The sequence below is a fragment of the Trachemys scripta genome, chromosome 2 (assembly GCF_013100865.1).
Source record: "Trachemys scripta elegans isolate TJP31775 chromosome 2, CAS_Tse_1.0, whole genome shotgun sequence".
Classification (NCBI taxonomy): Eukaryota; Metazoa; Chordata; order Testudines; family Emydidae; genus Trachemys; species Trachemys scripta.
Window position 1 is genome coordinate 56,908,200 of NC_048299.1, and position 27,134 is coordinate 56,935,333.

Here is a 27,134-nt window from a genome sequence, read left to right on the forward strand (position 1 = left end):
AGATGAATTAGGATTTCCTGTTCAGCTTTCAGAGTAGCAGAAAGCTATTGACGTGTCTAGCTAGTTCAGAGTTGTTATCTACCATTACAGGAGATACAACTTTGACATAAAAACACTTTAGTAGTTCTTCACTGGAAGGCTAAAGTGTCTGGGCTACATGGTGTCAAATTAGTTCTGTCCACCTCTGTGGATTGCTTGCAGCAACATGCAGCTACTGGGACTAGCAAAGTACAATAAATTGCAGCCTAAGAAAGCTGTCTTTGATGTCAGGCAACTGTGCTTGTGCTCTAAAATAAAAAATATGTATGTACGGTCATAAATCAAGGTGCTCTTCTTAGCCAGATGGAGACCTGTTCATGGCCATGCTCTTTTTTCCAAGCAAAAGAGCTCTCTTATTTCTTAGCAACATCATCTTATAACATCACATAATTCCAGGCAGTATCAGAAAGCAATTTCCTTTTCTCTCACACACAATAACTAAGACTTGAAGAACAGAGAAGAATTTTATGATTTATAATTTGATTTTTAACACTATGTGGGTGAATTATAGCAATCTGCATGAAGTTCTTTATAAAACAGAAAGCACTTCTCAGGCCTCTACCATAATTCAGTCACACACAAAAAAAGTGTGTGTGTGTGGGAGGGGGGAGATATGACCAGTATAAAATGGCATAGTCATTTTCTTGACTGGCTTTTTGACAGCTTTTCCTTTAATTTCTTCTTTGTTCTTTTTTAAGTGATCACTGAATCCTGCCACAAGACATAACACTGAACAGGGGAAACTTAGTACAAAACAAGAACAAAGATAAATAGGAGTATTTCACAGAGGTTTAATTTTCACTACAAAGATCAGTTATGTTTAAAATGTTCGAACTACTAGGTGTTTTTAAAGTATGGGGCCCCATCCATGAGGACAGAGGTATTTCCTATCTTGTCCTTCTTGAATGCCTTCCATTTATCTTCCATCTAAAGATAGGAAATGTATCTCCTTCAGGCTCATTTTTGTTAGCAGCTCAGCAATTTCATTTGTACATTCCTTCATAACTCTTGGATAAATGCCACCCATTCCTAGTATACAGTGTTGTTGTAGCCGTGTTGTCCCAGAATGTTAGAAAGACAAGGTGGGTGAGGTAATATCTTTTACTGGACCAACTTCTGTTGGTAAGAGAGACAAGCTTTCAAGCTTACACAGATCTGAAAAAGAGCTCTGTGTAAGCTTGAAAGCTTGTCTTTCTCATCAACAGAAATTAGTCCAATAAAAGATATTACCTCATCTATCTTGTCTAGCTATTCATTCCTACTTACTTATTGCAGTTTAAATTGTCAATTTATTCCACCACCACCTCATTTGCTATTTCAAGTGCTGACAGTGCCTTATCTTTGTTATCTGCAACAAGTAGATCTTGAGTAGGTGTTTTCCTCCTTGTCTTATATGCTGAAGCCTTCAGAGAAGCTAAATAGATTCTTCCTTTGCATCACTGTCCCTTTATTACAAGTAGCCTAGTGGAACCCTTGACTCTTGCAGGTTTCTGACTGCATATATAACCAAAGAACGCATTTGTCTTTGGATATTTTCTTTTCCAATTCCATCATAGACTTCCTAGCTTCCATTATATAATTTACCTGACACAATTTATGTCTCTATCTATTGGTATCACTTGGGTTGAATTTTTACTTTTATATGGATAATTTTTTTATTTGAATAAACTCTTTAACCAACATTGTTTACCTTCTTTTCTGCTTGTTTCTTGGTTTTGGAGTACACATGCACCCTGTCATTCTAGCATGGCATGCTTACATATATAGATTCCAATCTGATGCTAAGGATTTAACTTTTTTAACTTTTGTCTTCAGTTTCATTTTTAAAACAGGGTTTAGGTTTTTTTTAACTTTCTAAAATTATGATCACTTTACTAATCCTTTATTATCTTATGGTTATTCTTACTTAGTCACTCAGTTGCAATTGCTTAAACCAAATCTTGTTTGTTACTTAGGCCTGGTCTACACTATGACTTTAATTCGGATTTAGCAGCGTTAAATCGAATTAACCCTGCACCCGTCCACACAACAAAGCCATTTATTTCGAAATAAAGGGCTCTTAAAATCGATTTCTGTATTCCACCCCGACGAACGGAATAGCGCCAAAATCAATATTGTCATTTCGAATTAGGGTTAGTGTGGCCGCAATTCAATATTATTGGCCTCCGGGAGCTGTCCCACAGTGCACCATTGTGACCGCTCTGGACAGCAATCTGAACTCGGATGCACTGGCCAGGTAGACAGGAAAAGCCCCGCGAACATTTGAATTTCATTTCCTGTTTGCCCAGAGTGGAGAGCACAGGTGACCACAGATAGCTCAGCTCATCAGCACAGGTAACCATGCAGGCCGATAATCGAAAAAGAGCACCAGCATGGACTGTACAGGAGGTACTGGATCTGATCGCTATATGGGGAGAGGATTCAGTGCTAGCAGAACTTCGTTCGAAAAGACAAAATGCCAAAACTTTTGAAAAAATCTCCAAGGGCATGATGGAGAGAGGCCACAATAGGGACGCAGATCAGTGCCGCATGAAAGTCAAGGAGCTCAGATAAGCCTATCAAAAAACAAAGGAGGCAAACGGTCGCTCTGGGTCAGAGCCGCGGACATGCCGCTTCTACGCCGAGCTGCATGCAGTTCTAGGGGGGGCCGCCACCCCTACCCCATCTCTGACCGTGGATTCTGAGGTGGGAATAATCTCATCAGCTACACCTGAGGATTCTGCGGATGGGGAAGAGGAGGAGGAGGACAACGAGCTTGCGGAGAGCACCCAGCACTCCGTTCTCCCCAACAGCCAGGATCTTTTTCTCAGCCTGACTGAAGTACCCTCCCAACCCTCCCAAGCCAGTATCCAAGACCATGACCCCATGGAAGGGACCTCAGGTGAGTTTACCTTTTAAAATATAAAACTTGTTTTAAAAGCAAGCGTTTTTTAATGATTACTTTGCCCTGAGGACCTGGGATGCATTCGCAGCCAGTACAGCTACTGGAAAAGTCTGTTAACATGTCTGGGGATGGAGCGGAAATCCTCCAGGGACATCTCCATGAAGCTCTCCTGGAGGTACTCCAAAAGCCTTGCCACAAGGTTTCTGGGCAGTGCAGCCTTATTCCGTCCTCCATGATAGGACACTTAACCACGCTATGCTTGCAGCAAGTAATCTGGTATCATTGCATGACAAAGCCTGGCAGCATATGGTCCCGGTGTTTGCTGGCATTCAAGCAACATCCGTTCTTTATCTCGCTGTGTAATCCTCAGGAGAGTGATATCGCTCATGGTAACCTGGTTGAAATACGGGAATTTAATTAAGGGGACAGAGGTGGCCGTTCCTACTGGGCTGTTTGCCTGTGGCTGAAAAGAAATCCTTCCCTGCACTTAGCCAAGCACGGGGGGGGAGGGGGAAATTGGCCCTGAGCTTTTCACGTTTGGCTAGAAGGGATCTTCCCTGTTACCACCCATGCGGTGGGGGGAGGGGTACAGCGATCATCCCAGATAATTCATGGCGGGAGGGAGGGACGGGGGGGCTAGTTTGGTTTCTGCAGGGATCTTCCCTGATACCAGCCATGCGGTGGGGGGAGGAATAAAGCGGTCATCCCAGAGAATTGGACGGGGGGTGGGTTAGTTTGTTTTCTGCTGCTGAAGGTTAACAGGAAAACCGCAGCACTCAATGGGCTTTGCTTGGTATGTGGGAAAGGAGGGCGCAAAAGCCGAAAGACAGTGGCTTACCATGGCCGCATGCAAGCCGAATTCTGTTGCCCGGACCTGCGTCTGTGATCTCTAACACCAAAGCCACAGGCAGTCAATATTAAGATGGAAAATGCGACCTTGCACAGAAATCACATGTGCTATGTAATGTGAACAGTGTTGGTCACCGTGAAAGAGTATAAGCATTGTTCTGCAAAATGTATCTTTTTAAAAAATTATCTCCTTTTTTCCCCTCCCTCCAGCAGCTGAAAATTCTTCAAGCCTCCCTCCTTCGTCCCGAAGGCTATCTCAGATAAGGCGTTGGAAAAAGAAGACGCGAGATGAGATGTTCGCAGAAATCATGGAATCCACCCACAGTGAAAGAGCTCATCTGAATGAGTGGAAGGACACGGTTCCAAAGTATAGGAAAGAAGCCAGTGAACGTGAGGACAGGAGGGACCAACGTGAGAAGGAGAGACGCTCGAGATGAGAGGTGGCAGCAGGAAGACCAGAGGAGGCAGGATGCAACGCTGGGGCTGCTGCGTGAGCAAACAGACATGCTCCGGCGTCTGGTGGAGCTTCAGGAACGGGAGCAGGATAACAGAGTGCCGCTACAGCCCCTGTATAACCCCCCTACCCCCTCACCATGTTCCACAGCCTCCTCACCCAGACGTGTAAGAACGCGGCGGGGGGGAGGCTCCGTATGCCCTCCCATTCCACCCCAGTGGACAGCCCAAGCAAAAGGCTGTCATTTTGTTAACCTTTTTTTTAGTGGCCTTTACCTTCCTGCCGATCCTCCTCCCAAACCCCACCGGGGTTCTCTCCCTCTTTTTATAATCAATTAATAAAGAATAAATGATTTTTAAATGATAGTGACTTTATTTTCTTTCAAAGCAAGCTGGGGGAAGGGGGAGGGTGGGTTCCTTACAGAGAATGAGTCAATAAAGGGGGTTGGTTTTCATGAAGGAGAAACAAACAGAAATTGCACACTGTAGCCTGGCCAGTCATGAAACTGGTTTTCAAAGCTTCTCTGATGCACAGCGCTGCCTGGTGTGCTCTTCTAATCGCCCTGGTGTCTGGCTGCGCGTAATCAGCAGCCAGGCGATTTGCCTCAGCCTCCCACCCCGCCATAAAGGTCTCCCCCTTACTTTCACAGAGATTGTGGAGCACACAGCAAGCAGAAATAACAATGGGGATATTGGTTTGGCTGAGGTCTGAGCGAGTCAGTGACCATCGCCAGCGACCTTTTAAATGGCCAAATGCACATTCTACCACCATTCTGCACTTGCTCAGCCTGTAGTTGAACAGCTCCTGACCCCTGTCCAGGCTGCCTGTGTAAGGCTTCATGAGCCATGGCATTGAAGGGTAGGCTGGGTCCCCAAGAATAACTATTGGCATTTCAACATCCCCAATGGTTATTTTCTGGTCCAGGAAGTAAGTCCCTTGCTGCAGCCATTTAAACAGAGTAGTGTTCCTGAAGACGTGAGCATCATGAACCCTTCCCGGCCAGCCCACGTTGATGTTGGTTAAACGTCCCTTGTGATCCACAAGTGCTTGCAGCACCATTGAAAAGTACCCCTGGCGGTTTATGTACTGGGTACCCTGGTGCTCCAGTGCCAAGATAGGGATATGGGTTCCATCTATCGCCCCACCACAGTTAGGGAATCCCATTGCAGCAAAGCCATCCACTCTGACCTGCACATTTCCCAGAGTCACTACCTTTCGTGGCAGCACCTCAGTGATTGCTTTGACTACTTGCATCACAGCAGCCCCCACAGTAGATTTGCCCACTCCAAATTGATTCCCGACTGACCCGTAGCTGTCTGGCATTGCAAGCTTCCACAGGGCTATCGCCACTCACTTCTCAACTGTGAGGGCTGCTCTCATCTTGGTATTCTGGCACTTCAGGGCAGGGGAAAGGAAGTCACAAAGTTCCCAGAAAGTGCCCTTACGCATGCGAAAGTTTCGCAGCCACTGGGAATCGTCGCACACCTGCAACACTATGCAGTTCCACCAGTCTGTGCTTGTTTCCTGGGCCCAGAATCGGCGTTACACGTCTATAACCTGCCCCATTAACAGCATAATCTCCAAAGCACTGGGTCCCGCAGTTTGATAGCATTCCATGTCCATATCCTCATCACTCTTGCCGCTGCGCTGCCGTCGCCGCTGTCTCCTCGCCTCATTTTTCTGGTCCTGGTTCAGCATAAACTGAACGATAACACGCGAGGTGTTTACAATGTTCATGATGGCTGTCTTGAGCTGAGCGGGCTCCATGCTTGCCGTGGTATGACATCTGCACTATTCACCCAGGAAAAAGGCACGAAACTGTTGTCTGCCATTGCTTCCCTGGAGAGGGGGGAGGATGTACCCAGAACCACCCGCGACAATGTTTTTGGCCCCATCAGGCATTGGGATCTCAACCCAGAATTCCAATGGGCGGAGGAGACTACGGGAACTATGGGATAGCTATGGGATAGCTACCCACAGTGCAGTGCTCCAGAAATCGACGCTAGCCCCGGTACATGGACGCACATCACCGAATTAATGTGCTTAGTGTGGCCACATACATTCAACTTTATACAATCTGTTTCCAAAATTCGAATTATATAAATTCGGATTAATCCCGTAGTGTAGACATACCCTTAGAGCTAAGTCTCTTGTGCGCCAGCAAAGCCAGATATTTCTAGAAGCAATTCTTTATGGTGTCAGGAACATGCTTCTCCAAACTGTGCCCTGAATAGATATTTGATCAATTAAATTTGAGTAGTTGAAATTACCTATTTATTAGTGGTTTACTAGTTTTTGTGTCCTCTTTGATTACTCTTAATATTGCACATCCTCTATCACTATCCTTATCCAGATGTCACTACTAAATTGCCATTCTTAGGAGTTGGAATTTGTATCCAGATAGAGTACCTGGCATCTACCTCTCCAATCAGAAATTTTATTTCAAAAGAGAGAGCGAGATTACAATTGAATCAACTTGACATTTTGTTTCTTTGCCTTTTTACTAAAGTTTGGTGTGCAAATTCCATCTTGAGTCCCCCTCCAACACCTGCAGTACTTGGGGACTTGACACTTCCAGGAGGTACCCCTCATCTTCCTCCAATAAAGACCACTATGACTACTGAGAGTTCATTCAGTATCTCCCCCTGCAGCTCACTGCTGCGTTTTTCTCAACTCTCAGTCTCCAAGTGCAGTTTGTGCTACTGGGAACTCGTAGGAGAGGAGTTAATCACTGCAGGTTCAGCCTTCTTCCACCTCCCATACTCTTGGTTCAAGGGGTGAGGGCCCAGGGTTCGGCTAAGCTCACTGAAATTTGTGAGCGTAACAGCGGCCTTTCTTTCAGGCATATGACAAGGCTTGAGTAGAAGGTGTGCGTGTGTGCTAGAGCGAGAGCTTTTTGGTTTGAATGCTGGCTGAAAGTGGCTTGGAATTGTGGGCAAAGAACATGTCTGCTGTTGTTTGATTCCTACTGTGTTCAGGGAAACAGGACGTTAGGCTCCTAAGTCACTTTTGAAAATGGGACTTAGCCATCTAAGGCCATATCTGCACTACAGATGCTACTGCAGCACAGCTATGGCACTGCAGCTGTGCCACCAGAGTGCAGTAGTGTAGACATACAGTGACTGAAGAGGTTTTTCCCTCGCTGTAGTTAATCCACTTTTCAGAGAGGTGGTATCTAGGTTGACCAAAAAAAAAATTATAATTCCATCATCCTAGCCACTTCTACGCAAAGGGTTAGGTTGGCTTAATTACAGTGCTCATGGATGTGAATTTTTCACACCCCTGAGTGACATAGTTAAGTCAAGCTAAATTTTAAGTGTAGACTACGGCTTCATTATGTAGGCCTTACAATGCTGAGCACAGCAACACCTAATACCTTTATAAATTTGGACTAATGTATCTGTGAGAAGAGTCAGGTTCATGAGTACATGGGCAGACCAGAAGGTGAAAAGGAGAGAAAGCTAGAAGGAACCTACAAGGACATAAGTGGTAATTTGGAAGCAGCAAAAGCAATTTAGGAGAGAAATGGGAATTTGGATGGAAGAGTCACATTGGAGGGCAGAGAGAGATGAGATGAAAGATAGGGAAAAGGAAAGGAAGTATAAATTGATGGGGGAAAGAGATTTTAGTAGCCAGCAGAGGAAGAAGTTAAGAGAAAGAAAACAAAAGCTTACAAGATTGAAAACAAAAACTAGGATAGATAAGAAAGAGAGAAGTAGAGATGAAATAACTAAGATTGGACTCAATTAAGGTTGGAAGAGTGGGAACAATTTAAAAAATAAAAGGAACAGAGACCTGGAACTATGGAAGAGAGAACAGTTAAAGGGCTGGGCCCGAAAGAAAACTGGGATGGGTATTTTGTTTTCTCTGTCCCTATTCTTTATTGTACAATTCCCCATGTTTTCTTTCATTTTTTCCAGTAGCAATTAGTGTGGCTGTCTATAACCCCTGTGTCAAGAAATATGTGCTACAGGGGTTGATCCAACTCCCGTTTAAATAAAAAAATCAATGAGTTCAGTGGGAATTGGACCCAACCCACCTAGAGCTCTTTTGCAGCAAGCAGGGGAAGATTGCACACTGGGTCTTGTAAGGCTTTTTGTCTGAATGGCTAGAGACAAGACTCAGATGACTTGAGGAGGAGCTGGAGAAAGGAGTCAAGTCATGAGGTAAATATGGGATGTAGCAAAGGAGTAGGGGTACTAAGTAGTGTATGAGGGGGCCCACTTGGATATAGTATGTATGGTAATTAAATATAAAAATCATTATACCTTACTGACACTACCCTTATTTCAATTCCCACCATCTGTCCATCACTGGCTTCCAATGTCACTCTCCTCTATCACCCAGTTAGACTGGGATAAGGCTGGCAGAATTGAACACTTGGGGCCTGATTTTAAAAGGTATGCAGACAGAGGCCTAGTGGGAATTTCATAAGCGCTTATATAGGTTAGGTGAAAAAGAGGTGAGTTTTTTCATGATCTCTCTCCCCCCCAGCCTAGCCTTTATCCAACCTTTCTTTGTTTGTTAGTTAACAGATCTAACTCCACGGTTTGGAACAGGACCTTAAAAACCAGCAGGGGAGGATAGTTCTTGGGGTAATGGTGTCATGTGCTCTCCCCATGAAAATCCATCCAGATTTGCCTGAGTTATAAAATGTGGAATATTGCTATTTGCACATGGGAATTAGCAATTATAAGGCACTTGCAGTTTCGTTTTCTGAACATTCTAGCTGCACCACACAGGCTCCTCAGTGCTGCCTAGAAAAGCCTAGAAGTGGCTGGAAAATTTTAAAATGGGTTTTGTGTCATTTTTTTAATTCTTTATGATGCTTAAAGCCTACAAGATGTTTCTTTTTGCTGTGTTTTTCACTTTAGAAATATCATTAGTGGCAAGCCTGGTTTTCCTTTTTTCTAGAAGACTTGTTGGAGGCCTCAGATGGATATTGGTAGCTTTCTCACACCTTAATTGAGGGATAAGTTTGATAGACATTTATCAAATAAGTTATTCCTCCAAAATACTTAGGTTTTGATATTAAATAGATATTAATAAAAACTGGTGTCTTAAACTTTAATCTGACTATTCCCAGTCTTCATCCTCTTCTGGTGTCATAATTTCATAGCTCTTCTTTTGTTTGGAGTATAAAGTGTTGTCAAGGTCTGGACTTGTAATGAAAATGAGCAGATTTACAAAAAAAGAAAAAAGGTTTTCCTGCCTTCTTTATACATTACAACATTTTTAAAAAGGGACACAAGCCTCTTTTATGAGAAATGCATAAGGAACATAGCTAAGGTGACCAGTTCACCACACTAAAATGGCACCCTAATGTGTTCTGATATCAGCCCTGCCCACAGTCCACCCCCACTCCTCCCAGGCTGCGCCCCCACTCTGCCCCGGGTCCCGCCCCCTCCCCGCTCGGCCCCCACACCGCGCCCTTCCTCATCCCCTGGCCTGCCGCTGGCTTGCTGCGTCCCTCCTCAGCCCCCCACCCACCGCTCGCCTCCTCACCCCCGCGCCCGCCCACCACTCACCCCTACAGCGCTGACTTCCCCTCTGCCAGGTGGGTGCTTGCCCACCCCCCCACCTCTTCCCGCCTCTGCACTGCCCTTGCCCCGCCCCCATTCCACTCCCTTCCCCCAAGTCCCTGCCCTGCCTCTTCTCCACCTCCTCCCATGAGCGTGCCTTGTCCCCGCTCCTCCCCCGTCCCTCCTTGAAAGCGCTAAGCACCGCCAAACAGCTAGTAGGCGGTGGGAAGCACTGGAGGGGGGGGGAGGAGTGGGGACGCGGCGCATTAGGGGGAGAGGGGAGAGGAGGAGGGAGGACCTTGGCTGCAATTTTTCCAGCCCCAGAGCACCCACAGGGTCAGCACCTCCCTCCCACTCGCCTCCTTACCTGAATATTGGGACAAATGGCATCCCATCATACATTTATCGGGATGTGGGACAAAGGGTTAAATATCGGGACAGTCCCAATTTTATCTGGACATCTGGTCACCTTAAACATAGCCAATTGGAGATGGACTCACGCTGTTTTAAATCAGCAATATAGGTTGACTAGTTGCAACAGGTCATTAATAACACGGGGGTGACTTGTCAAGTGCTTTGAGATGCGTGGCAGGGAGGCTGCCATAAGACTATAGGGCAGCGGTTCCCCACTTGCTAGCTGGTCTGCAGCCAAGTAATGGTAAGGATGTGCGAGAGTTTCAACTGCTCATCCAACCTGGAGCCCCCCAAGCCCAAGGCTGGCTCTTAAAGCCTCGCCCAGTGGGCACCATAGGGAATTGAATGGCATCTCCTTGGAAACCCTCAACCTCCCCGCAGGGCCGGTGCAAGGATATTTTGCACCCTAGGCGAAACTTCCACCTTGCGCCCCCCCCCCCTTAAATAAATCACATATATTATACACAATACACTGTCACAGAGTAACGTTATAATTTAGAATTTGTTTCCGTGCTTTAAGTTTAGCAAATTTAGAAACAAGTTCCTCCACGTCAATGCTGTGAGCAATGTCATGTTCTATTGACAAGATAGATAGCCCAACAAGTCTTTGTTGCAACATTGATGTTCGCAAGTATGTTTTTATCAACTTGAGCTTAGAGAAGCTTCGCTCACCACTGACCACAGAAACTGGGAGAGTCAAGAGGATGTGAAGAGCAATAACTGTGTTAGGGACACTATCTGCCAGCTTATCTTCCCATATTAAGTTCAATACATCTTGCGGTGATGAACTCCTTTGGACTCGTCTTGCAATAGCTTGCAATTCATTGCACAAGTCAAAGGCATCAATATCTTTGGATTCACCATGTTGCAAAGCTTGCTCCAGATTCAAGCAATGTTCCATAATTTGCTTTGGTGTTTTATTTTGCAAACTGTAAACATCATATATGAAGCAAATACTGAACTAATTTGCTGCATCAATGTGAATCTTTCTTCAACCGAATGTATTGCTGTGTCAATGACTGCAAAGTAAAAGTTCACTTTGAATTTTTCTTTCGGATTATAAATAGGTTCATCATCTGCTTCATATGTGAACTGTTTCCTCTTCTTTCTAATACGGATTGGATCTGGTTCAAAAAGTGCCGGTACATCCAACTCTTCCGCAAATTCACCTGCATCTACCAATGTTTTCTCAAAGGCTGCGTCACTTCTGCGGCCCACAAGAAACTTCTTGGTTTCTCCAAGTTGATTAATGGCATCACATATGCGAATTCTTTTGCCTGAAGTTGTTTGCTAGTCATGTTGATCTCAAACAATATGTCATACCACAAAACAAGAGAAACAAGAAACTTGAAACTAGAAATGGCTTTTGTAAGAGCCTTTGCATCAACTCGTGACGTATTGCCAGATGATCCTGTTAGAGTAGTGTCTTCATAGATGTCTATCAGAGCATCACAGATGTCACCAAGCTGATAGCGAAAAGGTTTCAAGGCATCGATTCGACTTTCCCATCTTGTTTCACTCAATGGTTTAACTGTGAGATTAGATATGTGGCGTGTTAGAACTTCCCAGCGATGTGTAGAAGCTGAGAAATACACATACACACGTTGAACTAAATCAAATAGGCGGTTGCCTCCAAGCAACACTTCACAGCATCATTAACAACCAAATTCAATGAATGTGCACTGCAAGGAACGAAAAAGGTTCGTGGATTAATATCCAAAATTCTTCGCTGGACACCATTTTCTTTCCCTTTCATATTGCTCCCATTGTCGTAGCCTTGACCACGCAAGTTTTCTATAGGCAGTGACATCTCTTCTAACTGGTGAAGAATAGTTTCTGTCATACCAGCTCCAGTTGTCTCGGTAAGCGACACAAATCCCAAGAAGTGTTCCTTTATGCATACTGATTCAGTCTCATTCTCGGTCTCTGAAGTAGGCCTATCCACAAACCGAATGATCATTTGTTCAACGTGGTCTGCATCTGGTGTACAATCTAGAATGATCGAAAAGTATTTTGCAGCATGAGCAGATGCTAGGATTTTTTGTTCGATGGCATTGGCTAGAAGCTGAATAAGCTCATTCTGTATGTCTTTCCCTAGCTAATGTACATGCATCTCCTGGTCCTTAATCCTGTGAAGATGCTCATCCATAAGTGGGTCAAACAAAGCTAGATATTCGACCAATTTGAGGAAGTTCCCATTACCAGAAGTGTGCAGTTTTTCATGTGTTCCCTGAAAGGCCAGGTTTTGCACACCAAGAACTCTGACCAAAGCAATCAGACGTTTTAGTATTTGCTGCCAATACTTTTCTTCTTGCTTAATCAAGCGCAAATGTTCTTCATCAAATGTTCTCTTGTATTTCACTTGCAGTTCAAGTTCCTTCCATGTTTGAACATTCGTCAAATGTTCACTGCTTTTCTTGTGCCGTGAAAGAATTGCAGACATGTTTTTCCCTTGAGCCTTTTTCAGAAAGAGATGATGTGTCAATAGTACTACTGCCAAACAACTTGCAGCAGAAGCAAAAGACAGAATCACTTGATGTGGAATACTGCAGCCACTGACGGTGCATTTCTTCTCCATTAACAGGTCTACATTTGTAATGAATTGTCAAGAATTTTTTTTGCTTACTATCTTTGAGAAAATCGAACTGCTGAACTTGTTCCGGCCCATGTTCCACCAGAATTTGTCGGACTTGATCATTGCATTTGGCCCAAGTAGCAGAATCACTAAAGCTCAAATTCAAACGAGTGACATTTTCGCTTTCACGGTCTTCCAAGTTTTGATCCTTGCATGTCTCATTTGATTCGTCTTCAATATTCAGATTACATTCTTCAAACTCTTCTTCAACTTGTGAAACTCACATCCCCATCTCCATCTCTGCTTGACCCTTTGGCACTGAACTACCCTCATCTCTGGCCAGTGGATGGAGATATTTCAGAAACGAACCTTCTTGCTTTCTTTCTTCTTTTTGCTTATCAGGCTTCCGCTTACGAAATTGTGCCCCAGACCCTTTTTTTTTATCTGCCATGAGGCTGCATCAACTGAAAACAAACAAACAAAAAATGAAATTTTATTCCTATCAGTTCTTTTTCTTGTTCACTATTAAAAGTAAAGGATAGAGAATACATGTCACTTACTATAAGTCACTATTTGAATTTCATCAACTGTTTGATGTAAATATTGATTAAGAGATCAAGATGACTTTTCCTTAAAATTAAGCAATGTTGATTGTAATCAGAAATACATCTCTTTTAGTCATGTATACTTCCTTCCTTCCTTCTTTCATATCAAAATCTGACTGGGAGTGCTGCAGAACCCATTCTGTCCAACCAGCCATGTACCTCCAAATGGTATTCAATGGTAAAAACATCAAATGGTATAAACTCAATCTGAATGAAAAGTTCCATTTTCTAACTAAATAGGTCACACGCTCGCAAATGGTTGCCAAGTGTTCTCTGTGGTGGTATGCTCATCTGCTCTACATGCCTACTAACTTCCTTGTGAGAATAATCTTTGACTTTGATCCAGTGAAAGCAGGATGGAAAAGTCCCCCCACCCCACCCTGAAGACCTAAAATGTGATGGCTGGATGACATAAACAGACACTTGTCCCTCACAGGCACTACCTCATAACATGCCAATTTTGCTCAGGACAGAACATCGTAGAGGAATATTATGCATTCAGTGGTCTCTACACTGGCCAAGCAACAGCATGACAACTAACCTAACCAGTCCTTCCAACTTTTTTGACTGCTTCTTGGGCACTGGTGAGCGGTAGCAGTGCCAGACTGAGCCCGGTGACAGGGGCGCACTACAAGTCTACAAACCCAGGCGAGGTGCTGGGCCTAGAGTCCTGCTGAGACTGCAGTCCTGCGCCAAGTGAAGCACAGCCTCCATGAGGAGAGAATTCAAATATCACACTCCTTCTGCGTGATTCCCCCAAGCACTTCTTCAGGCAGCTGCTATGGGGGTCACTCACAGGCTTAGGCCTGCCTGTTGCAGGCATAACACAGCAGCAGGCTTTAAAACCCAGATACCGGGCATGACAGAGGCTGGGGCAGGGAGAGGGGTGCACTGGGGCAGCTCAGCTCTGCAGGCTGCCGTCCTCTCCAGCCGCCCACGCACAAGGGGAGCAGGAGCACAGACCAGTCACGGACCAAGAGGAGCAGGAGCACAGGCGCCCGAGGCCGAGCTGTGGGGAAGCGCTTACCTTGCCCAACGCACGGGCGTCGGGGTCCTCTTTCTTCCTCCACTGGATCGCTGCCTGAGGCTCTTTTGTTCTCTGTGCCCCCCCGCTGGGGCTGACCGTAGAGGCTGAGCCAGGAGGCAGCCGCCCGTTTCCTCACGAAGCCCTGCTGCTACACCCGTCGCCGGGCTCTTTAAGTGGAGCCACGTGCCACGTGCTTTAAGCGGAGCTGTGGAGCTCTGCCCAGCCGCCAGCGCCCCCGCCGGCAATGATAATAATTGCATGGAGCGGCCGCTGCACTGGGAGAGGGCGTCTGAGCCGCACATATCAGTGCACCGCCGGCAGCCCAGCCCAGGAACGCTGTAAAAAAAATTGGGGGCATCACTTTTTGGCGCTGCCAAATCTTGGGGCCCCAGACAACCACCTAGTTTACCTTAATGGTAGCACCGGCCCTGCCTCCCCCCTGGGAGCTCTGGTGTAACCCAGCTGCCATTGCAGCACGCTGCCCAACCTATCCTGCAGCCTGCCCGAGGGCTTCCCTTAGCGCATGCGCATACCGGGAACTACACATCCCAGCATGCTCCTCACTGCTCCTGGGCCAATCGGCAAGGCGAACCCACTTCCCTCCCTATCCCACCGCCGGGTGCGAGCAATAGCCCTGCGGGGTGGGAAAGGACACCTCAAGTTCCCCGGCAAAGTGCTGCCGGCTGGTGCCAGGGCGCAGGGAGAGCGCGCTGGGAAGCCTGCAGCGTCTCGGCAGCTGGGCCTACAGAGAAATGAGGCGCGGCCACAGAGAGACCGATACAAGGGGCAGCGGGTCCCTCACAGAGTTGGGAGTGGGCTGAGCCCTGGGTGACTGAAGGGCAGGCAGGGGAGGGCCGCGTCGGGGGACTTGGCGGTTACAGCCCAGCGCCTTCCCGCGCGCTGTCAGTCAGGGGGCGTGAGGGACCCGGCTGCCGTTTGGTTGGCTCATGCCGTGCGAGCCCGCCCACGTGTTATTTTTCTTGTTCGCGCGCGCTGTCAATCAGCGCTCTGGTTGCTCGCGACGGGCACGGAGGCGCTTTGCCGCTCACCACCCCCGGCTTGGCTCCGCCCCTTCCCTGCCTCGCTTGGCGTTGTCAGGCAGCGTGGGGAGCCTTGCTGCAGGCGAAGGTTGACTTCGCTTAGCTCGCCTGCTCCGCAGCTCGCGCAGCTTTGGCCCCGCCCTCTCCCTCCCTGTGCGAGGGCCCCGACTGCCTGCTCTGGGCTTGGGTCGCGCGGAGCTGGCTCGCGCCGCCCTAGCCTAGCCCCGCCCATTTGCGAGGAGCCCAGCTCTGTCGGAGAGGAGCGGCCGAGTCGGCTGCTGGGCTCGGTTTCCTGCTCAGTGGGCGTCAGTTGGGCCTCGCTGGGCCCCGCCCCTCCTTCCCCCCCGGCTGGCTCTGAGCTGTCAATCAGGCGCCGGGCTCAGGGGCAGGCGGCGGCGGCGGGCGGAGAGAGGCAGCTACGCCACAGCCCAGCGGCGGCCATTCGTGGAAAAATAGGCCGTCCCGCTCCTCCCAGCTCCGGCTGCGACCGGCCTTCTCCCCGCTACCCCCACCCCACCCTCCGCCTCCTCCTCCTTCTCCTCCCCCCCAGAGCGGCGCCTCAGCGGGGCATTAATGCGGGATGAGCGGTATGTAACCCCCTCCCTCCCTGCCTTCCTCAGCCCGCTCCACCTTCCATTCCTCATCCTCCTTTCTTCTCCGCTGTCCCCTCCATGCCCCTCTATCCCGCCCTCTTTCAGTCCTCCTCTGGCCCTCCTTCTTCCCCCCTTTCTTCTCTTCCTTGCCTGCCCACTCCGCTCTCCGTCCCTCCTCTTTTCCTCCCTCCTCCGTTCCCCTTTTCTCCCCTAACCCTCCCTCCTGTGCACATCCTTCCCTCCTTCATTCCTCTTTTCCTCCCCTGTACAGCCCTCCTCCTGCCCCCTAAAGCATCGACGGCCACTCAGTGGCCGTCGATGCTTTAGGGGCAGGAGGAGGAGGAGGGTTGTGGGTGGGTTTTTCCCCCTGCTGTCTGGGAGAGGAAATCAAACCTCCCCTTTCTGGGTGTTAACTCTCCAGCCCCCATGGGTTGGGTTTCAAACCACGTTTTTGGGACTGGCTCTTTTGTCATAATGATTTGGATTGTGGTTTTCAGAGCGGTAAAATCGAAGAGACTGGGTACCAAAGAGGAGGTGCTAATAGGTGTTGGTTTTGTATAAAGAAAGGTAAATAATTAATCTGTTATGCTTTATATTTTTGCAGATCAAAAGAAGGAGGAAGCTATGCCCACAGAGGGAGAGAAATCTCCTGAGGCAGAGAACAACAATAATAAAAAAAATAAAACTGGAGGCTCACAGGTAACTCGTGCACACAAAAAGGGAACTGCACACCTCTTAAAATGAAATGTGCAGTTAACTGCATTTCCCGTTCAAGGTGTCTTTCTTTGGGGTGGGTGAAACATGAATGGTAATCTTGACTGCCTGGACATGTTTTTTGGGTGGATTATACTTTAAACTGATAAATTGCTTGCTGTGTATTGAGGAATCTTGTAAAAAGGACTGGATTGAGGAAGAAACATTTCGGTAGTAGTTTTATTTATTGGTAATAAATGGCCTTATTTTTCAAGCATATGTGAGGATCTGAGAATGTACTTCCTCATTCAGTACTGTATGATCTCGCTGTGTACTAAAACATCTTAAGCATTTTTGTGTTTCCTGAATAAACTTTGATAGTTGAACTGTCAGAAATAACTCACACCTACTCTTCTTCTAAATTTGCTGCTGTTTTCTCTGTTTATGGGTAGGATTCTCAACCTTCACCTCTGGCTTTGCTGGCAGCCACTTGCAGCAAAATAGGAACTCCTGGTGAGAATCAATCAACTGGACAACAGCAGATTATTATAGATCCAAGCCAGGGTTTGGTGCAGCTTCAAAATCAACCACAACAGTTAGAATTAGTTACAACTCAGCTTGCTGGAAATGCGTGGCAGCTTGTTGCTGCTGCTCCTCCGGCTTCAAAAGAAAATAATGTTGCTCAACAAGGATCTTCTATTGCTTCAAGCACAGCAAGTCCCTCCAGCAGCAACAATGGGAATACATCTCCTTCAAAAACTAAATCAGGTAATTCTGCTACTAACCCTGGACAGTTTCAAGTAGTACAAGTACAGAATCCAAGTGGTAGTGTCCAATACCAAGTGATCCCACAGATTCAGACAACGGAAAGTCAGCAAATTCAAATCAATCCTGCCAGTGCTACAGCTCTACAAGATTTACAGGGTCAAATTCAGCTCATCCCTGCAGGGAATAATCAAGCTATCCTCGCAACTGCAAATAGGACCACTTCGGGGAATATTATTGCTCAGAACCTGGGAAATCAGACAGTTCCAGTGCAAATTAGGCCTGGTGTTTCAATACCACTGCAGCTGCAGACTATTCCAGGTACTCAGGCTCAGGTTGTAACAACCTTACCTATAAACATTGGAGGAGTAACTCTAGCATTGCCTGTGATAAACAACGTGGCAGCAGGAGGCGGTTCTGGACAGGTTGGCCAGACTGCTGATAGTGGAGTTTCCAATGGGAATCAGGTAGTAACCCCGCCTGTCACCACTGCTTCTGTTAGTACTATGCCAGAATCCCCTTCCTCTTCTTCCATTTGTACAACCACTGCCTCAACATCTCTGACTAGCAGTGACACTTTAGTAAGCTCGGCAGAGGCAGGCCAGTATGCAAGCACAGCAGGCAGCAGTTCAGAGCATACTCCTGAAGAATCTCAAACAACTGCCACAGAATCAGAAGCCCAGAGCTCCAATCAGCTTCAGCCTAATGGACTACAAAACGTGCAGGATCAGTCAAGTTCACTTCAACAGGTGCAAATTGTAGGTCAGCCTATTCTACAGCAAATACAGATCCAACAGCCGCAACAGCAGATTATTCAAGCCATTTCTCCACAGTCATTTCAGCTCCAATCAGGGCAAACTATTCAGACCATCCAACAACAGCCTTTGCAAAATGTTCAGCTGCAAGCAGTGAGTCCAACTCAGGTACTCATCAGGGCTCCAACTTTAACACCATCCGGGCAGATCAGCTGGCAAACTGTGCAGGTTCAGAATCTTCAAAGCCTTTCAAATTTGCAAGTTCAGAACGCTGGGTTACCCCAGCAACTAACCATCACCCCAGTGTCTTCAAGTGGGGGCGCAACTATTGCCCAGATTGCGCCAATGGCTGTTGCTGGTACCCCAATCACACTGAATGCTGCCCAGCTTGCTTCAGTGCCTAACCTCCAAACAGTAAGTGTTGCCAGCCTCAGTGCAGCAGGTGTTCAAGTTCAAGGAGTTCCAGTTACCATTACCAGTGTTGCAGGTAAGTGTTCTAGCACATATATTTTCTTATATTTAATAGTGTTGGGCATTGAGCGTGGTTTTGTTTATACTTCTGGGTTTAAAATTGTAAGAAAATAAACTAACATTTTTTAAATGATTCTTTTTTTTAATGATACGGAGATAGATCAGGGGTTCTCAAACTGGGGGTCAGGACCTCGGGGTTATGAGGTTATTACATGGGGGTCAGGCTCCACCCCAAGTTCTGCTTTGTCTCCAGCATTTATAATGGTGTTATAAATTAAAAACACTTTTTTTTATATATTTAAGGGGGCGGGGGGGGCTCAGATGCTTGCTATGTGAAAGAGGTCACCAATACAAATGTTTGAGAACCACTGAGAGAGATGTATCCAGATCTCCCATCTGAGGCCTTTTCTAAATATGGAACTTCATTTAATTTGATTAAGTATCTATCATTTGAAATTATATTTGAATAAGTGTTGTTTAGAACGTGTATGACAGAAAAAAGGACCGTTTACCAAAGGTATGCTTTTTAGGTTTCTCTGCGGTCTGAGATTCTAGTAGTAAAACTTTATATATTTATCCAAACTTTCTGCAACATTAAACTTTTGGAGAACATTCAACTCCCTTGATCTAATGCTGATAATTGCTATTCTCGATGACAGGTGAAGGTGGAGATAGCAAGTGAACTTAGATAATCTTGTGGCCAGTACTCACTTCAATTGATTATAAAATTGCTTATCATTATGTAACTTCTGCACTACCTTCTACTTCTATAAGCTGACCCCTTTACAGTCAGGGTTTTGCAAATATATCATCTGGATGTAGAATGAGTGAAATGCTCTGAATTTGTACATATAGAACAGTGATTCTAAACTTGCAGGCCGCTTGCAGCCCAGTCAGCACACAGCTGCGGCCCATGTGATATCTTCAGGGCCGTACAGGTAGTACATATGTTGTGTGGATGTGGGCCACATCCACACAGAGAGCTGCATATGTGGCCCACAATGGTAAATAGGTTGAGAACCACGGATACAGAGCATAATTCCCATAGTCTGTTTAAAAATTACTCTTAGCTGTGATTCAGTGTTTAGTATTGGAAGTCTTAATTTATGTTGTAATATGCTTGTCTGACTGCTCTTTTGTAGGTTAGGAAGAACTGTTTTTAAATACCTAAATGCTGATAAACAAGAATTTTTTCATAAATATTCTGCAGGGTCTCTGCATTTCCACAGTCAGGGGGAGAGGGGAAACAGGGTGGTAGGGGCACGTGTGCGTGTGTGTGTGTGTGTGTGTGTGTAATATATAACATTTTAAAGTAAATTTTCATATGTAAAGTTTTGGCAAAAAATTCACTTTTTTATTACGTTTTAATTGACCCAATTTAGAGATTCTTCCCATTTTAGTTGTAAGGAATAGAAAAATCTCTAGTGTGTAGAGATATCAAATTACCACTAGAAAAGGTTTGCTAGTGAAGATGCAGCTTCTACCAGCAAAAAATGTTTTTGCCAGAATACTTTATACATGTTTCTTGAGCAAAATAAACTGTTCTGGCAAAAGCACTCTTTTTGTCATTGAACTGAATCTGCACTAGAGGTTTTGTCAGTATAAAAAAATATGTATTTTAAAGACACTCCATCTGACATTATTATACTGTCAGAAGTATCTAGTGTAGATCTAGCTTTACTGTTGTACATGTATGCATATGCTAAGCAGGACTTTTCATGCCAAATGAATTAAAACTGTTATAGCTGTAGGCCTGAGGATTCTTCACTTTTTTTCAGGGGGGATTAGCCATCATTTTTATCTTCTGATAAGCAGACCTGAAAGTTAGTGTAGTTTTGTATCTCCTGTGGTACTTTCTTTCCATGGTTTTAACTATCAAGAACTAGTCTGTAATGATGGCATCATATCTGTGTATTTTCATTTTCCTCTGCATATGGCGTTCAGGTCACTTGCTTGGATTATCTGGGTACAGGTCACTTGCTGGGATTATCTGGGTGTATCTTACTTAATCAGTTCCCTTCCATTCTAGGGGTCCTTGGGCATTGGTGCACCTCTGTCACTTCTAGTCTCTATCTCTGGCATGTAATAGTGTGATCTTCTATGGGCTCTAATACTTTGGTCTGATTTCAGTTGTTGGATTTAGTGTGCAGGTGCAGGGTGGTGGTTGTAGCCTGTGAGAGATACAGTAGGTCAAACTAGATCTGATGGTTTTTTCTGGCCTTAAACTCTGACACTGTGTGCTGCTATTAAGACTCCTGGGTTTTTGAAAAAACAGTAAGTTTGTTTCAGTGGTGTCTCATCTCTAATCAGCATTACAATCTTGACCTTTTGACTGCTCTGGTTCAAACAAATGATATTGCACTCTGGGAATGGATTACATAGTTCTGCTGTTGTGCTAGCTGGCCAATTTGGATTGGAAAATTGTCGTGGATGGGGGATTTTGCATATAGTCAAAAGAACTCGTTAGCATGGAACTCGTACTGGGAAGAGTGCTTGGGGAAGCAGTATAGGAAACAACAAATTTTCTGCTTCCTGTATGCTATTTAGGCGTCAACTGTGTACTAGGCATAGGCAGGGCCGGCTCTGGCTTTTTTGCCACCCCAAGCAAAAAAAAAAAAAAAAAAAAATCGGCGTGGCCAGAACGGCAAAGCAAAAAAAAAACCACAACCTGCGGCGCGGCCGGAGCCAGGGTGCAGGGGGACTCCCTGCGCTGCAGACGTGCCCCAGCTGGCGGGGGGGACAAGAAGGGGGGAGAGGGAGAGAGAAGGGGGGCGGCCAGAGCCTCAGCGAGGCGCTCGTCACACGGCCCCGACTGCTGCACCGCATGCCGGGAGGGCTCCGCGCCGCTCCGGTCGATGGGCAGGGAAGGACGCGTACTGCCCTGTCGGGCTTGCTACAGACCTGGCACCAGCTGGGACAGACTGAGCGCGCAGCCCGCTCCCAGCAGGGTGCTCTCCTCCTCTGCGCCGCTGCCCCCTACAGGGCGGCCGGATCGGCAAACAAAACCAAAAAAAAGTGGCCATGCTGCCCTAGAATTGGGCGGAATGCCACCCCATAGAATCTGCCCCCCCAAGCATGAGCTTGCTCGGCTGATGCCTGGAGCCGGCCCTGGGCATAGTTGGGAATTTGACTGAAAGGATAATATTGAGTTCTTTGACATGCTGCTGTTCACACAGTTTACCAACCCAGGTTATGAGGTCTTCTCTTGGAAGGAAGAGGGAGGAAGACACAAGGTGAGGGGAGAGAAATCAAATGGCAGTTGTACGGTACTATAGAGGCTTCACAGTAGATGAAGGTTCTTGCCTCTTGTCCCTTCCTCCAAAAACATTAACATACCCAGCACACTTGCTGAGTGCTCTTGTGAATGAGGTTAGGTGTGAATATTGATTAAATGTCTCCTAAATATACCTACATCTTTCCTTGAAATATTTCTTCATTAATATGAATATTGTGGGATAGAGGAGAGGAATAAAAATTAACTGAATTTTACTTGTGGCTGTCACTAGTGCAAAGCTTTAGTTAATAGTTTAAATTACTGTTCATTAGGAGACTCCATAGACTGCTAATTCACTATGATCTGATGTCGCATGTAGAAATTAGATTGGAGTTTTGTGACTTAATGGAGATTCTACCACCATTTATAAACTTAATATTTTAAAAAGACACTGCTTTTTGCTAGAAATGTTCTCACTTGCATAATAGAGGTGCACTACTATAAGCTAATAATTATATTCCATTGTCATAGATCCATAAATACAGATGAAAAGGGGAACTGTCATAATTGTCTTCAGGTAGTGTATTTTTTATTTTATTTGTTTATTTTTTGCAAAGTAATGTTGTCCTTCATCAATAAGTTCTGTTTTAGCTTTGGCAATTTGTTTCATGTCTATACTACGGTGGGGGTCACACCAGGGGCTCCTTGCATTCCTCCATTTTACCTCCTCCACTCACAGCTCTGTGTGCCAGACTCACATCCCCCTCTATTTCAGGGATTCCTGTGACTTCCACCTCTCCAAACATGGAGCTCTCTGTACCCCTAATTTCCCTCCCCCAATAGCAGAGTCTCTGTGTGGCCCCTTATTCTCCCCTGTACTGTATGCCAGATTCCCTCAATCTTCCTCTTATAGGGGTTCCCTGTGGCCTCCCATGTCCATCTCTTCTCCCACGCTTGAGACACAGTGTGCCTCTTTCCTCCTCCCGTCTTATCCCAGAGATTATATACATACTTTCCTCACTCCCATTATTCTTTCTGTCTGTGAGATAGATCATTCAAGGTGTCAACATGTTAAATTCTGTTGGGAGGATAGGCAGAAAGGAGATTGTGGTATTTTGTTGGAAGGCACTAACGAATGCCATTAACCTGTTGTTTGACCTATAGATAGTTGCAAAGGTACACCTCTACCTCAATGTAACGCGACCCGATATAACACGAATTTGGATATAACGCGGTAAAGCAGTGCTCTGGGGGGACGGGGCTGCGCTCTCCAGCAGATCAAAGCAAGTTCGATATAATGCAGTTTCACCTATAATGCTGTAAGATTTTTTGGCTCCTGAGGACAACGTTATATTGGGGTAGAGGTGTACTTAAAACTCTGGCTCTGCTAATCATAAGAGGGGCTCCATGAATCCTCCATGTTTCCCTTTCTGGCTTTCTGATTTTTCCCTAAAATCAATAGGGTTCTGGCAATGAATGCCTAGAACACTTCCTGAAACTGTGGAATTGATTGGGTGTGGGTGATCAAAAATTATCATGTTACAAAGGCACAAACAGAAATGCTGTCAAGTTGAATGCCAGGACTTTGCAAGCTTAGTCAATAAAGTAGTAGTAGTGCATAGAGAATACTTTATTAATCGTTAAATATATGTATGGCATACTTTACTAGATAGCAATAGATTATTGTAAAAAGGCTAACTTTTAGTTCTTTTGATAGTCCAATGTAGTTGGCTGCTATGTAAATTTGTATTGGTTTTATGCTGTTCATTCCACTCTCATTTGTAAATGTTTACATCTGGTAATGTCAGATTTATTGGAATTCCAACTTTCATCGTTGAATTCTGACACCATCAATTCAATTAAGCTTTGTCGAGCATTTATAGTGAAGACATCTATTGTAGCATCCCAGTGTAATAGTTAACCCTGGGCTGTTCTAGCTGATAACACCATGGGTTTGCTGAGGTTATCTGCTAGATTTCAAACTGATGTGGAAAGGTCAGATTTACGTTCTGAAAAGTTGCTTTCACCTAATGCTCAATATGTAGGTCATGAATGGATTGTGGGTTGAAACCTTGAACTTGCTGAGAGCACCTTAGAGCCATGTAGTTCTAGTAATCCAGAATGCCTAAAGACATATAGGGCCTGATCCTGAAGTCAGCGGAAGTTTTGCCTCAACATGGCCTGTAGGTTCTGGCTCAGAAATTGGATGTTTCAACTAACATAAGACAAGGAATCATTGCATTCTTCCAATCTATTGTTAAAAGGATTGATCTTTACTTGATCAGTTTAGAATCCAAGGCTTGATCTTGGTTTCAGTTCTTGGTAATATGAGGACTGTAAGACTGGGCTTCTAGTTAGAATGTCTTGTGTAACTTTCAATAATACAGTGTGTGCTAGATCATGCTGTCGTTTGGAATATTTTATTATATGTATTGCAGTAGTGCTTAGTAGCCACATCTGTTATGTTAGTATTAACATAATAAAGTGGTCTCTGGAATACAGACTCTAACTCAACTTTTTTTAATTTGGAGAGTCCCCACCCCTCTCTCCAGTGGGCACAAAGAACTTGCTAGGGTGAGGGTAACAGACAGACAAGCCCTCTGTTGTCCAGAGTCTTAGCATAACTAAGGTCTCTATTTTAGTAGGATTGTGAAGAAAACCTTTAAAAAATTACCAATATTCACTGATACAGCAGTGTCTACATGAGTTTGCAGAGAACATGATACAATAGCTGTTTGTGAAATGCCCTATTCATTTCAATATGTGCTAACTCAAATTCTCATTAACAGTTTTGCCATTTAAAGTATAATTAATTGCTCATCAAAAAAGTAAAGGAAACGTGAAAATCTACTATATCATCTCATTTCAGGAAAGCTTTTAAGAATACATGATAAAGTTGGAGGGGCTGTGGTTGGTTTCTTTTTTCTGAAGAGATGGGTGGGAGTTTGACTTGGCATTTAGAAGTTCAGGAAATGCTATTGTAACTTGACTGTTCAGAAATATTGTATTTTGCAAAATTTCATTCATGTGATGTTTGCAATTATTTTTTTCCAAAAAATTAATATGTTGGTAGACTACTTCTATTTCAGTGTTCATGTTATAAAGATCTTTAGTATTCCACCGTTAGTTGTTCTGAAGCAAAGTTTTTTTAAGTTTGTGACAAATAACAGGAAAAACGAACTATTGGGTTTTTGGGGTTTTTTAAAATTCTTTTCACATAATGGAGACAATAAGAACCAAATGATTGAACTGAAGTGTTTTGTAATACTTGAATTTCCCCCTCACAGTCACTTAAAGTATTTAGGAAAACATATACACAAGAGAGGTTAAACTAAGTTACTAATATGCACTATTAAAGCTTGAAAACTCCACTTGCCCACTTAATTATAGCAAGTAGGAAGCTTTCTTTTTCACTGCGATCAACTTCTATAAAGAAAAGCTTTTAGTCATTACAGTTACAACATATATTAACTTTGTAACTGATCACCTTCAACATCTGCGGACTGATATATCCAGTACATCCACAGCAATTCTCAACTTTGTCAATATAGATACTTGTGGGCAACAGTGAAACTAGCAAGGAAGTGGAAAGAGGGAGAAAAAGTTCATAGCCAAATCCTGGCAGGCACATTTCAGCCAGAGGAAAACAGATAGTCCTAACTACAGTTTTTTGCAAGATGTTCAGCCCTTTCACGGGGATAAAGCAGTCTGTTTCCCATGTTCTCCTTGCCTCTTTCTCATGGGCTGGCCTGAGGTTCTCTTGCCTTCCAGTCGAGAGATGTAATGAAACCAGGAGAGAACACTTTCTTCTGAGAACCCCAAGCTACATCACCTTCATTTTTTATATACTTGCTTGCATGAGTCCAGGTAGGGATCTTTCCAGCTGGCAGACTGAGCCATTTCTCCAGGGTAGGCTTAAGTGCCTAGTTTTTTGAAGGCATTAATCTTTTTCTGTATCTGAGTGAATGGCTATGTACACTCCATGTGTGGGTGAGGAGGAAGGTAATCAGCTCGAAGGATTTTTTGGTAGATTAGGAAAACTGTAAAAGGCCCTTTGGATCTCCCTGTTCTTCCCCTCTCCCTCCCCTCCCCAATGTTAATTTATATGCCCTTACTAGAGTATTTAGGAGAGCTTGATACCACACCTTCCTGCTTTTGGAAGCTGTATGTGACAGAAGATTGCTTATACCTCTTGGCTCTGGCAAATAGCTACGCTGGTTACTGGTCTTAACAACTATAACAGCAGGTGTAGTGCCCATAATACACACCCTCATAAGACTCTTCGAAGATCCCTTAGGCTCAGTAGTCTTAGGCTACACAGACAGTTTTATTGTATACAAGTGATTTCTCCTCTTCTCCCTCCCCCTCCCCGCCCCGGTTTCCCTAAGCTGCTCTGGCTTGGTGGCAATGCAGAAACAGTTTAGTTAGGGAAGAAGTTCCAAATTAATCATACAGTCCTAGCTGTGAAAGTAACCTGTCTTAAATAAGGTCTTCACACTGGACTGTAAACTCCTTGAGATAGACATCTTTGACTTGCCTAAAGCACCACAAAAGCCTAAGGTAGCCTCTACATTAAAATATTACTTGGTCTCACCAGAAAAAGTCTTCTGTTTAGCAAGGTAGTCCTGAATGCACAAGGACATTCAGAGATCTTGAACCCCAAAAGGTATCCCTACTTCAAATGGACTATTAGGTCACCATGTTATGATATATAATATGTCTTCGGTATTTTTTGTTTGAGACACTGTACCTTTCCACTTTCTTGGCAATGAAAATAGGCCCCCCACTCCACCCCTATCTGAAATTGCTGTCTCAGAAGCAGGCTAAACGAATTAGTGTGGAGCTACATCTGAACTATTTTATTTTGCAAAAGATACTGGAAAATAACCATATTGAAAGAGCATACTTTCTCCTTTGATTAGGGATGGACACTTACCTGTACTTTCCCACTAATTGTTCTGATAGGTCATGAACAAGCTCAAGAAAGACAAACGTTTTCATAGTTGGTATTGGCAATGAGCAGTATGGGTTATTCTCTTTATGGATTGCTGTGAATGATTCAGCCTGAGGATTTGTCCACATCTGATCACAGAGAATCAGGGCACCCTACATACCAATTCAGGATCCAATCTGTTTGCACGGCTGCTGAGAAGTTTGGTATTGAACCCTCCTAAATACTCCAAAGAGGGCATACAAATTAAAGTGGAAAAGGTGGGACTTGAGGTAGTTTTACT

At 44.9% G+C, this 27,134-nt stretch overlaps 1 protein-coding gene and 1 pseudogene across 2 annotated transcripts in view; one reads left to right on the forward strand and one right to left on the reverse strand.

Moving 5' to 3' along the window:
- Nucleotides 1-10,630: 10,630 nt before the first annotated feature.
- Nucleotides 10,631-13,159, reverse strand: LOC117872292 (annotated as a pseudogene).
- Nucleotides 13,160-15,827: 2,668 nt separating this feature from the next.
- SP4 (Sp4 transcription factor) overlaps nt 15,828-27,134 on the forward strand; it is a 60,153-nt gene continuing 48,846 nt past the window's right edge. The window contains exons 1-3 of one of the 2 annotated variants that reach the window (XM_034760595.1): nt 15,828-15,996; nt 16,607-16,701; nt 17,148-18,702. In XM_034760595.1, the coding sequence (XP_034616486.1) occupies nt 15,990-15,996; nt 16,607-16,701; nt 17,148-18,702 (1,657 nt within the window). In that variant the 5' untranslated portion in view covers nt 15,828-15,989. Of the gene's footprint in view, nt 15,997-16,328; nt 16,702-17,147; nt 18,703-27,134 lie in introns of those variants that run through there. The other variant, XM_034760594.1, reaches the window with a different exon arrangement.